The sequence below is a fragment of the Equus caballus genome, chromosome 24 (genome assembly GCF_041296265.1).
Source record: "Equus caballus isolate H_3958 breed thoroughbred chromosome 24, TB-T2T, whole genome shotgun sequence".
Taxonomy (NCBI): Eukaryota; Metazoa; Chordata; class Mammalia; order Perissodactyla; family Equidae; genus Equus; species Equus caballus.
In genome coordinates, this window is record NC_091707.1 from 19,563,010 (window position 1) to 19,577,005 (window position 13,996).

Sequence of the window (13,996 nt, forward strand, 5' to 3'; positions counted from 1 at the left end):
AGACATAAATCTGTGCTCTGTACCTAGGTCTTCAAAATGTAAATGCTAAATTTATTTGGATTATTTCATATTTTTCTTACAGTATATAAAAGATGAGTTGGGGACACTGCTATGCTTGAATGAACTATGTTCACTATCAGACTTTCTGAGTGACTTGGGCAAATTATCATAGATCTATTGCTTCATTTGTAAAATGGTATTATTTACCTACTTCTAAGGTTATTGTGAGGATTAGATAAAATGATAAATGCAAAATACTTAGCATATAAGTGCTCAATACATTTTAGTTTTTAATACATTTACCTCAGTGACTAGCACACAAAAGGCATTCATTTTCTGTATCTAATATTAGTCAGTGTTTAATTACCATTCAGGCAGTGACTATATCTTCATTTCATATTCCTCACAGTGCTTAGGGAAGACACATACACAGGTTAGGTCCTCAATTAATTTGGTTAAGTACATTAATCAGAAAATAGCTTTGTCACCTTGGGTTGTGGAAGGATTTCTAAAACAAGATGGAAAAAGTAGTCGTTATAAAAGAAAAGATGAACTACATTCTAATTAAGAGCTTCTGTTTATCAAAAGCTACCATAAAGATGGGACAGATGAGTCACAAACTGGATATGATATCTACAATAAATATAACTGAAAGTAGATTCGTATTCAGAATTTATTAAAAAGAAAATAACTCCTACAAACTACTAAATAGAAGACAAATAACGAGTAGAAAAAATGGGCAAAATTCATGAAGAGGGAATTCACACAAAACAAACAAATGAATAAGAATAGCCAGAAACACAAGGTGCTCATCCTCTATAGTAAACAAGAATAACCAAAGCAAAACTACAGTGAGATAGCATTTTATACCCATTACACAGACAAAAATTTTAAATCTGACAACATCAAGTTAAAGTGAAAACATGGAATGATAGAAAGTCAAATGCCCTTCTGGTGTGAGCAGAAGTAGAGTAAGTATTTTAAAAAATAACTTGGTAATGATGCACTAACAACGTGGATGGATATGACTGTTGCCTCTGGGGAGCCAGGAGGATGGACTGGGGATGTGCACAGAGTTAGCTTCAATTATATTCTCGTTACTTCTACTTCACAAGTTGTATGGTGGGTTCATGGGATTTTATTGCTCTTTTTAACATGCGATTGCATAAATTATTTTTATTGTATCAAATATTACATAAAGAAAGGTTTTGAAATGAAAGGTCCAATGATGACAGTTGGGCTTTTGTATTTTTAATTAGTTATTTATTATAATTCAAAATAAAATATGAATTACAAAACTTCACTGTGGATGTGACCCAGATGGCAGGTTAATGAAGAAAACACATTTATTCTCTTCTGCATCATCATGTCCCTTTTTTTATTTCACAAGAGAAGTTTGAGACTCTCTCTCTGATTGTTCACTCAAAGCCCAGAAAAATGAAGTTTTCGTAGACGACGTTTCTTCTGTTTGACTTAACGTATTGCAAGTGAGGGTTTTTTTAGTTTTTTCCAAAATTTTTGAAAACAAATCAAACATAAGAGTAATCCAAGTAAGACCAAAGGTATACCAAAGTATTATTATTGCTGGGTAAAGTCGTGTATGTTTCTGAGGGGGATACGTATCTAAAGGCAAAAAGTAAATCACGTTTAAATCATTGGAAGATAACTTTTGCCTCTGATCTTCTCTTCTCCCTCATAAACTATACCAGACCAGTGGAAACTCATAAAAATGTCTACATTTAGAGTCTAATCACTGTTTATTAAATGCCAACCAGAAATTAAGAAGCAGTACTTCCGAAATGACTATCATATTGAATGAGAATATGGGATTATAGTTACAAAATTTTGTTTACATTAAGCTTTTTTGTAACATATCTATTATGTGAAGGGAAAAAAGCTCTATTTCTATGTATGATTTCAAAAGTATCTATGCAAATCTATTGAGCTGAATTCTGAACATCTTACAGCATGAGCTGGAGTCCAGATGTGCCATAAAACTTTGAGACATACGTTAATGTGACCATTTCTTTGCTTTCATTGCTGCTAAGGATTTACTAACATAAAATATAAAAACCTTTTTTTAAAAAAGAGCCTTTTAAAAGAAACTCAAATTTTTTTAAAAAAAAAAATGATGTGGGGCCCGCCCCGTGGCCAAGCGGTTAAGGTCGTGCACTTTGGCGGCCCAGGGTTTTGCTGGTTCAGATCCTGGGCATGGACATTGCACCGCTTGTCAGGCCATGCTGAGGCGGCGTCCCACATAGCACAACCAGAGGCACTCACAACTAGAATATACAGCTATGTACTGGGGGGCTTTGGGGAGAAGAAGAAAAGAAATAAAAGATTGGCAACAGTTGTTAGCTCAGGTGCCAATCTTTAAAAAAGAAGAAGGAAAAAAATGATGTAGCCATTCACAAATATACATTCCTACTCTGCCACTGATTTGTTCTTTATGGCTACAAACATGCCAGATTTTTTTTTTAACTTTTTATTGTAAAAAGTAATTTGAAATAACAACTAGAAACACAAAGAAAAAATACCCATAATCCTGACAACCATCTCACACTACATTGAAACTCAATGAACATTGGCTTCATTCTCTCAATCTTTACACTATTTTTGCCTCAAATATCCTTAAAACTAACACTGTGTATCAAAAGGTAAATAACCATAAGAACTCTGGTCACATTCTGGCATTTGCTAATAAAGACTATATATCCTTCAGTGAAGACTTGCCAAGGAGCACAGGATAAACTATAGGTATCCAGCAAAAGCACACGTTTTAATTGCATTTAACATTATATTTATTATATATATTTTATTTATTTATATATATTATATATATTTATTAATATATTTAACATTATATTATTATCATTTATGGCTTATCGTAGCCTGAATTGTAATTATCTATTTATATGTCTACATCCTACCCACTCCAATGTGTGCTCCTTATAGATAGGAGCCAAGTTTTAGTCAATGTTGATTCCCCAGCACAAATCACTCAAGACTTTCATGTGGTAAGAAAGGCTCAAGAAATACTCATCGCTAGACTGGTTGAGTGGCTAGTTGATTGGGAGAAAAAAATCAACTAGTTCAAAGTTTCCCTCATCCCAGCTATTTTATATTAGATCAAATTGAATCCTACTGGTCAAGTAGCTTGTCCAAGTTGACCTGCATAGATCGTAGTAGATGAAACATCAATGATCAGCTTCTTAGCTCTGTGCTTATGGTGGTAGAAAACTGATTCTTCTACGTAGGTGTGAGGTGTGTGCATGTATGCATAATTGGGTGCTATGCCTATGTTCTTTGGGCTAATTTTAAAAAAATATGTTAATGGTAAGAATAATGCCTGATATTATGATGTTAATTCGAGGCAGAAATGAATCAAGATCAGTGGAAAAGTTTTCCAAAATGTATAGCCTGGAAATTTGCTTTGTTCCTTTAAAGAACCCACCAATACAAAAAGACCTTATAGAAATAATCCTTCTTACAAGGCTTCTTGGATATTTTCCTGTTGAATTTAGGTATATACATGAACACTTAATGTCTGAGGGTCTTTATTTCCTCCTGATGTGTATTTATTCCAAGGTGAAAGTGGACTGAAAGTACATGTTGCATGGGATTCACCCTTTGTACTCACTATTTTCATCTCACATGAACTTTGAATACCTGTATGAGTAAGTGGTGACATGCTTTGAAAAGAATTCCTCTGTTCCATTTTCCTATAATCAATTTACTCTGTGGCCTGAACAAAGAACGTTGATGGAAAGGAATTATTTTGGATTCTTTCGTGGATTGTCAGGTGACTGGAGTTTTGACCTCTACCCTAACTCCTATAGATAAATGCTATATTTTGAATTATACTTTACTTCCAATCCTGTTGATTCGGTGACTATTAATGCTAATACAATTCTAAGATTAATAACATCAGTTGACTTACCTATTACATAGTCACCAAACCCAATGGTACTTAAGGAAATGAATGCAAAATATAATCCTTCCTCATAAGTCCAACCCTCTGTATGCGTGAAAATTAGTGGTGGTAGCAGGATGAAAATGAGGAGTCCAGTTACCAAGAAAAAGACGAGCATGCAAATTTTAACTTGTCCCTAAAAAAATGAAAAAAGTGAGAAGGAAAGAAGGAAGGAAGGAAAGAAAGAAGGAAGGAATGGGAGGGAAGGTAGGGGAGAGAAAAAAAGGGGAAGGGAAGGGAGAGGGGGGAAGGGAAGAGGAAGGAAGGAAGAAAAGAAAGAAGGAAGATGTTAATATCAATCCAACAGCCATCAGAGAGCTATGGTTGACTAAGCTACCATTTGCCCCTTTCAGATCCTTTCCTGACCAAGGGCTTGCGTGCTGAATCCTACCATACTCTGACTTGCAGACTTCCTCTGCATCTAGGAGTATTTCCCAGCTCTGTCAACTGAACCATCTTCTTCCTTATGAATCTCTGTTCTTGACCCTTTATTTCAGTTTTCTCTCTTCGTGCATTTTGTTGCACTTTGCATAGTTTTAATGTAAAACAATTTACATTCCTGCCATGCCTAGGTCTCCGACTACAATGTTCATTTGCTCTGTGACCTGCTCACTCCCACTTCCAGCTCTGGGTCCCACTGGCTGTGCAAAAGGGTAGGATAGACGGTCACCATCTGGAAGTTCAGGACATTAACTTTTTGAGGCAAATAAAAGAATCATATTTTGTTAAAAGACATTTCAGCACCTCAAACTATAACAAAAAATAAATGTATTTTCCCATCTAAAAACTGGATATTACATTTACAATTCTGTATCATATTAATTGATTAAATGCTTGTTGTGGTATAATTCAAATTCATTCAACAAGTGTTTACTGAGTTTTTCCCATTAGTAAGTACCATCGGAGGTACTCAAGGTACAAAGTAAAAATAAGACAGTTTGTTCACACAGAGATTACAGTTTTGTTGGGGGGAGGAGGAGAGACAGACAGGTAAACCAATATTAGAAATAACATGTTTTAAACTTTCACTTATAGAGTACCTCATATGGGACAGACACTATGCTAAGGGCTATACATATTTTTTTGACTTATTATGGTAAAGGGATCTCAGAAATATTTCCTTAAATTTTAGCATTTATATAATATGCTGATTCAGTGATTACATTGTATTGTGGGATTTGCAGTACTTTCTAAATTTGGTGGGCTATGGAGCTGATGTTATAGAATTTTTATATATCTTGTTTCTCCAGAGATTTGGGAACAGAGACTTCTTATCAACTTTGCAGATCAACTTTGCAGATGCTTCTTATCAACCTATATAACACACCCAGAGCAGGAGAGAGCGGAATTAGAGGAGAGTGGAAGAAACAGGTAGAGGATTTCCAGTTTATATTTTGGAACTGTTAAGGAGATTTGGGAACAAGAGGAAATTGATATCGAGGATTTTCTTTTCTGTGGGAACCACTGTTAATAGCTCCTTTTGTTTAACTTTGTATGGTGGTGGCAAGCTCAGAGCATTCTATATCACTGACAAAATTTTATTTGGGTCATGCTATTATCTGGTGAACTTGAGTGACCCTGTCTGATGAGGTTGTTTAGACATCTTTATAAGCATGTAATAAGGTACAACCTCGGCCTTGTGCTGGCTTTAGAAGGCAAAGTCCAAGAGATCTTAAGTTTCTGAAATGACCAAATCTTTAATACCAGAGATAATTGCAAGGACTGATAACGTGGCCCCAGGAAAACAAAATGGGCAAAATCTTTTTAGATGCTATGTGATCTCCTTCCTTGAAGGAGAAAGAAACTTCTCTGGTTGAACTATTTCACAGAGGATTTTTGGTCCCTAATGAATGCTCAAAGATTTTGCCCCTCTTTCCACCTCTCCCAGAATCCACCTGCAAGAGAGAATTGCTGGTAGGAATGGGTCAAGTACAAGAGCATTCACTAACCACCATCTTGGAGTAACTGGTCAAATAATCTCCCAGGACTTTCTTTCTCCTGACTTCACTTCCTTGAGACTGGGGAAGTAGCACCAGCCAGGATCTGCTCTTACTCAGCACTGCTCTTTCCTGAGAAGGCCTGGGGCAGCTGGCTTAGACTAAGCTGTTTAGACATTGAGCTGGCCTTATAGTTATTACTCTTAAGCTAGTGAGTGTGAATCCAAAGAGGAAGTCCTGAGGAGCACCCTGCCTCAGTCATCTATTTAAACTGGATGAGCTAGTCCTGCAGGGTTATTACTAAAATTCAGCCTGCTTCACAAGATTACCTCGTGCAAACCCTCCTGGTAATAAAAGCAAATATCTTCCGGTCTTGTCATCTCTGCATATCTCTTTCTGGGATGCCTGGAATATTAGGAATGGACTATCCATCCATGTCATCTATCTTTATTTTGCTTTGCCCCAACTCGACACATTTGTCTAACAGTTTTCCAAATACCCTCTCCTAATTATATACTTCTGTAATCTGTAGCCTTAAATAATTTCTTGCCCTTAGCAGTGTCAAGAAAGGAATTGTGAGATAAAAGAGCTCAGACTCTAGCATCAGAAGAATTGAATTCAAGTTGATAACTTCCTCTAGAAAATCTAGATGTTAGGTTTTACCATACTTACCTCATAGAGCGCTTCAGGGAATCAAATAAAATCACACCTGTGCAACTGCATTTATACCATAATATTCTACAAGAATTCTTTGAAATAATACTCCTATTCTCCGAAGAAGAAAAATAAAGCACTGTAGTTATTTTGGTATTATTACCCTTTTCTCGATCTAGAAGTTCCACTAAAAATAGGGCAAGCATACCAAATATGTGTGTGTGTATATACATGTACATATACGTATAATAATACAGATTATTTTTAGCTTGTATTTAACAAGAATTTATTAAGGGTTGTGTACTTATTCTTTGTAAGATTATGAATCCAAGCATATGTAAGAAAATTTTAAAATACCATTTAGTAAACATTACCTCTTTGATTCCCATATTCTGAAGGTATTTCCCAAGTCCTGAAAGTGGTTGTGAGATTGCTTTACTCACAAGTTCCAGGAAGATGATAGTGAGAGGGATCCCCAGTAAAGCATAGAAGACACAGAACAGCTGGCCCATGGGGGTTCTGGGGGCAATTGTCCCGTAGCCTGATGGATGAGAAGAGGCGAATTTAATATCCACTCAACATTAATACCCTCTGGAACACACACTTTTGGTGTTGTATTGTTGACAATATTTATTATGAAAGCCCCAGCAGTACACATAGTTTTTAAAACAAAACGTACTATTGAGTCATTTAACATCCAGAAATTTCTCCTAAGGAGATGATCAGAAAAGTTAGAAGTGTGTAAAAATATCACCAAAGCATTATTTAAGTGAAAAATGGGAACTAACATAAATGGCTAACATTAGAAGAGATATGCTGAGTAAAATGGTCCAATAAAATATCTTGCAGTCTTTAAGAATTACGTTGCGCAAGCATATTCAGTGATATGGAAAACTAATCATATATTGCTGGGGGAAAAAGATTTTTTTGTAGATTTTGCTATAATCATTCATAATGGGTGTATTTATGGGATAAAGAAAAGAAAAATGGAGAAATTTGCTACTTTGCATATAGTCAAGCTTGAATAAGCCAATCTCTATTACTGAATCTTATTTTAATTTATACATGTTGGTATTTGCTGCCTTATGTATAGAACAAAATTTAGCAAAATCTCATTTCTCTAAGTTGTGGATTTGGGATTGCTTTTGTGAAAACATGTTACACAGACACACACACACTCACACACACACACATAATTGATGACCTGAATAGTTTTATTCCTTCTGTGCTCATGACTCTTAAGTTTAATTTTTATTTTCAATGATATAAAAGAATAAGAATGCAATATCACCATAAAAAGGTGGAGGAGAAGAATGCTATACCAAAGTTTCACAGTTTTTCATGGAGTTTACACAAAAACTCCCTTGGCTGCCTGTGGTAATATTTTAAACAGCCTGGCAATGTTAAAGCTATTACAACAAACGAGGAGTTCATGCCCATTTAAAGCCATGTCTGAACTCATATAAATTCATAGTTTTCCTTAACTCACATGTTTAAAAGAATTTGTTCTAACAACAAAGACAAAGTAGGCTTATTGACGGTTTTCAGGACTGAGATATCAGCACTACCTCCATTCTGCAGACAAGATGATACTTTGATTCCATCTCAACAAGATAAAAATGTCAGAACACCAGATGACAGAAAACAGTCAAGTGGGCTCACCTCCTTTAATTCCCTGTGAAACAGAGCCATTGGGCGCTGTTGAACTGCCTGAAGCTAAGATTATTTCTCTACAGTGGCCCAGAGCTGGAGTGGCTCACTGGGCTTGGGGTCAGATGACAAAAGGCATGCCCACCATTCAGCTGGGCCTCTGTGGGCACTACCAAGCCGTGCACCAAGGTAGGAGGGACATTCAGACCTCTGCTGTTATTCTCCTCAGGGCAGAATCCATGGGTTATGGTGACATCTGTTCCCAACACTCTGACCTCATGTGGATCCCTGAAATCCAAGATTCTCCCAATTTTTTCACTGAAATACAATAAACAAGTGAGACTGGTTTCTAAACTAATATGGTCATCTGGCTGGGAATTTGCAGGCATTACATTCTTCGTCACTGTGAACATGCATCCTATTTTCAGTAAAGGAAAATAGACCTGAGCAGGCCATACTTGAGAATAACAACCTTTGCTTATTAACCATCTCCAGTGCCACGAGAAGAAACATTCCACGGCAGTGCCAGCCATCTGTGGCAGTCTACAGTGGCATTTCCCAGGACTCTCCGAGCGTCTTTGACAACAGCTATCTTAAGGTACGTTTATGCCTTTTGGAAACACTAAAAGCCCTTGGTTGATAATAAAATATCTTAGAAGTGTCTAAAGTTTAGCAGAAACCTGTGGTAACTGTTTGTTTTTAAATCACAAAATTCTCCAGCTAAGTTCTAGCCGAATTCCAAGGAGACTTATAGACTTCTTAGTTCTATCAGGAGTCCTAGAAAATCTGGCTGGTTCAGGCTTTGCTACTTATCTCACCAGTATGTTGGAAGACTAGATGGAAATACCATGGCCAAGATGACCCACTCAAGAGAAAAGGCACACAGAATTTGCTAACGAAGAGACAAATGATCTAAAAATTCAAAATAAAGGGGAAGCTGCATGTATTGATGAAGCATCCTCTTAAAAAAAAGAAAGCTGTTCTAAATTTGCAGGTTGAAGGGTTATGGCTCATGTAGACAAAGCTCCGTGCTATGATAAAATTTTAAATGATTGGCACCCTAATAAGAAATAAAAATAAATTACACTAAAAATAAAGTACTATACTCACCTATTGTGGTTAATGTGTATGCCACAAATGAAATAGAGTTCTTAAAATTCCAACTTAGATAAAGAGTTCCATTTTTTAAGGGGATTATTCCATTTTTTACAGAAAAAGTCAGTGTCTACAAGTTAAAACAAAACAAAAAGAAGTAAGGATTAATTTGATGAAATATATGACCTTTCCCTTAAAGCAATATAGGAAAAAATCCACGTATGTGGAATTTAGATTCTGGCAGGGGGAAATAAACATAAGCATTAGATAATATATTAGGAGGTGATCAGAGACAAGTAGGGCAGAGTAAGGTGGAACAGCAGTTTTGGGAGGGGGATAGTCAGGGAAAGTCTCGTTGAGAAGATACGATTTGAGCAAGGACTCGAAGGCAGTGAGAAAGTTAGCCAAACAAGTATTTGCGGAAAGAACACTACAAGCAAAGGAAACACCTAGATCACAGGTAAGAGCCTGGAATATTCTAGAGCAAAGTTGAGGACAAAGTGAAAGAAGAGGAAGTAAGAGAGGAAATAGAGGAGTAGCAGATCACGTAAGATCAAAGAACTTCAGCTTTCAGTCTGAGTGAAATGGAGAGGGTCACTGAAGGTTTTGAGCAGAGAAGTTGACTTACAAACCAAAAGGAGACCAAAAGGGTCACTTCTGCTGCTGTATTTAGAAGAGAATGCAGAGAGCAAAGTCAAAGCCAGGAGATTGTTAGGAGAATGTTGCAGAACTCCAGAAGCTCCAGAAGAGACTAGATGGTGGCCCAGTGAGATGGGGTGGCAACAGTGTTGGTGACAAGAAGCAGTGAGACTCTGATAGGTTTTGAAGGTCCAGCTAGCAGGATTTCCTGAGAGATTCAAACTGAGTCTAAGAGGAGGAGCATAGTCAAGGATGACTCCAAGACTTTTCATGGGAGCAACTAAAAGAATGGAATTGCCATCAAGTGAGGTGAGGAAGGCTGTGGTGGTTGAGGGTGGGTGGAAAAATGTCCTTTTTAAAGGGAAAGAGCAGGTGTTCATTTCTGGAAGTCATGAATCTGAGTAGTTTGTTAGACATCCAAGTGGAGGTTTTAAATAGGCAAGTGGATAGACAATCTGGAATTTGTGAGAAAGACCTCAGCCCAAGATATAAATTTGGGAGTTGTCGGCATGTTAAAAGGCCATGAGATAGATGAACCACAAAGGAAATGAGCATAAAGAGAAAAGTTCTGAGGACTGAGCCCAGGAGCCCTTCAATATTAAGAGATTATTGAGAAGAATGGAACAACTGGCAAAATAGGAGGAAAATCAGAATTAGAATGTGGTGTCTTGGAAGCTGTGTGAAGAAAGCCAATGCTGCTAACAGGTTACATGCGAGGAGGACAGATTGTAAGCAAATTTTAATTATGGCCACTTTCTTGAGTGAATCTAGGAGGGGTGTGTGTAGACTGCTGATTGAAATGGTGGACACCATAATCATTTGTAAATAGCACACAAAGAATGACATAAAGATGACATTAGGGCTACCTGTGATTTAAAGGAGTGGGATGGGCTCCTTTTTCTTGCCTGTTCCCCTAAAATTCCATTAAAATAACACTAAAAGTACATAAAACAAAATAGCAAAACACAGTATTGAAAAGCAAGAATCATAGGTAAATCTGAATTGTGAAGAATTTCTAAAAGATGTAAAAGAAATGAAATTGATTGCTAAAGAAAGAGACAAAAAGTCCAAAACTGAAAAGAAAAATAGGAGCAATGTGCTATGGAAATGAATGCTGCTTTTCACATAAAAATCCCAACGGCACTTCAAGCTCAGCATCATTCATTAGACATGGGCCAGGTAGATGCACATAATAGCTATTAAAGGAAGGAAGGGAGGAAAGGATGAAGGAAGGAAGAAAAGGAGGAAGGGATGGAGGTGGGAGGGAGGGAGGTTTTGCTCCCAATGCTCTATAAGATTTATGCAGGTCTCCTATCAAAACTAAGCAAAAATAGCATAAAATGATGATTGCACAACTCTAATATACTAAAAACCATTGAATTGAAAACTTTAAATAAGTGAATTGTAGCATGTGAATAATATCTCAATAAAGCTGTCATGTTTGAAAAGCACATAATGATTTATGTGATCACCACCACAATCAAGAATACAAAGCTATTCTATCAACAAAACACGAAGATGTTTTATAGTCACGTTTTGCCGCCTCCACCCTCCGTCGCTGACCTCTGGTAACCACTCATCTGTTTTCCAGCACTATAATGTTAGTTTAATGCTTTTTAAAGAATTCCAGACATTTACTGAAATTCTCTATCCTCTATTAGATTTTCTTAAACTATTAACCACACTTATTTTAAAGTTTTTAGATGATAACTCCGCATCAAATTATTAGTGAGTCTCTTTCTAGTGTCTGTGATTTCACCTAGTTTCCAGTCAACTGTCTCTACTTTTAATCACACTTCCTAACTTTTAATTGGGTGCGGCCATAGTACATGAAAATTTGTAGAGATTCTGGTTGACGTTATTTCTTTAAAGAGGGGACGGGGTTTTATTTGACAGGCAGATGGAATAGAGGCAGATCACCTTGATCCTGCTTAAAATTAATTTTATACTTTTTTAGGGCTTCCTCTGTTTTCAATTTTATTTCTAGATGTGGCATTTCTAGGATCTCAATGGAAAGCCTGTGGTGTTTACCAAGTCCCTCTAACCTGGTGAGCCTTGACCTCCAGTTTTAGTCTCCCTGGCACCAGACAGCTCTATATAGCTCTTTGCAATCACAGATGCTGCTTTCATGTGCTTTCCTGAGGGCGTACTCTGCACACACGATTTCGGAGTTGGCCAACAGCTGGAGCGGGATTCGTAACAGGTTTGGAATTTGAGGGCTTTCTCACTCTGAGGATTCCTCCTCTTGGGATTTTCTCCCAAAATTCCAACCACTGTTGGAGCCCCCAAGTTCTGACTTTTTGTCTCCTCAGCCCAGAAAGACTGCTGCTTTCTGCTTGGGCTCATTGACCGGTACAAGCAGGGTTAACTGGAAAGTGCCCACAGAGGAAAAGACAGGTGGACGTGGAACTCAGCTCATGTGCTTTCTTTAAATGGTCACCCCCTTTTGGGTCCTGCCTGCTTTGCTTATACTCCTGTGTTTTCAGACAGTTCTTTTCAAATATTTGTTTTGCTCTATAATTGTTATCAGTGGGAGAGTGAGTCCAATCCTGGCTGTTCTTCCGACTCTCGCACAGGATACCTCTGAGAGTCCAGATGCCCGTGCAATGTCTGCTCTGTCATTTCCCCTCTGACTGTATTGTCCCACCCTTCACATTCTCATACGGTTGTCTTCATATCTCCTTCCACTACGAAGGCTTATCTTTTTCTTCATCTCTCTTCAGATGACAGAAAACTAGTGCTAGTTCAGGTAAAACACATAGGAAGGCATTCTATAAAATCTATCTTTGGCTCTCTTCCACACAATTGGCACATTTATAACTCTCAAAAACAAAGCACCTTTATCTCTTACCTGAAGAAAGATTTCAAGTTCATCTGAAGTTATGCAGGCGTAGTTCTTCATTAAAGCTGCTTTGGCCTCCAAAAAGGAATTTCTCAACTCCTCCTGCTTGTCTGTCTCCAGAACCTGAAATATCTTTGCCCCCATCAAGTAGTAGCCCACAACGGCAATCAACAGTATGCACCTAGAGACTTGAGAAGCAACCACCTCTATTAGAAAACTAAAGACCAGAGGAATGAGAGGCACAGGAGGTCAGACTGCCGTAACGGAAAATAGCTCCTCCCCAAAACAGAAAACAGACAACAAAAAAGATCTCCTCCTCATAAAGAAAAATAGCAATCTTATATTTAAACAAATATACAAAAGTAAACAATCCCAAAATATGCATGGCAAAATTAAATTTGAACTCCAATTGTATTCTGATATGAAATATCCTGAACTGTGAAAATTCAGGGGAATAAACTCTGTTTCTGGGGAATGTTAGTCAACTTAAGAGGAGAGGAGGGGACTTCGTCAAATACTGCTATTTAAGGATTCATAGACTGGCATTTAGAGGCAGATGAGTCTAGTATAGTTTATTCTTGGGGAAATGTTTTTGTAGGTTCAAAAATATGTCTTATTAGTTAGCTTGCCCAATTCAGATGAATTTGGTTGGATTATCTAAGCTAAGGTCTCTTTTTCTATCTTCATTTCTGGTTCCTCTCTGTGCTGCTCAGCATGAAAGAATAAAAACTACTTATTGAGTAGAAACATAACTATTATCTTACTACCTATTGAGTAGAATAATAATCATTATCTTGCTGAGACCCGACTCTGATATGAGACCTGACAAGGCAGCCCAATGATTGTCTCGATTCCCATAGAAATTCTTTGGAGATATACCAGATTTTTATATGGCTGCCCCATCAAATCACACCTACATCCCTATCAATCTCTTCCATCAGAAACTGACTCAGACCTCAGTAGCACAGGCCCCAGGCACTATGGAATCACTTTGTTATTGTGTGATTTACAAACTGAAAAATATACTTTGGAAATGTCATAGAACAATTAGAAACACTTCTTCAAGTTGGTACATATTAAAGTCAATATACCAATTGGAGTAAATACTTTAAAATATCAAATGCACCAACATAGAAATGATAGATTCTTCAAAGGACAATAAATTTAATCTTTCTGTATACAGATAGTTCAACTTACGTTAAAACA

The 13,996-nt window shown here is 37.2% G+C and overlaps 1 protein-coding gene across 2 annotated transcripts in view; it reads right to left on the minus strand.

The window, feature by feature from the left end:
- Positions 1-1,241: 1,241 nt before the first annotated feature.
- The window catches only part of LOC102149276 (potassium channel subfamily K member 16), a 31,885-nt gene continuing 19,130 nt past the window's right edge, over positions 1,242-13,996 (minus strand). Inside the window, exons 4-8 of one of the 2 annotated variants that reach the window (XM_014735865.3) lie at positions 12,800-12,978; positions 9,325-9,439; positions 6,939-7,105; positions 3,941-4,109; positions 1,242-1,623 (exon numbers count right to left, since the gene is read on the minus strand). In XM_014735865.3, coding sequence (XP_014591351.1) covers positions 1,379-1,623; positions 3,941-4,109; positions 6,939-7,105; positions 9,325-9,439; positions 12,800-12,978 — 875 coding nt within the window. In that variant the 3' untranslated portion in view covers positions 1,242-1,378. The remainder of the gene's footprint in view (positions 1,624-3,940; positions 4,110-6,938; positions 7,106-9,324; positions 9,440-12,799; positions 12,979-13,996) is intronic. The other variant, XM_023627817.2, reaches the window with a different exon arrangement.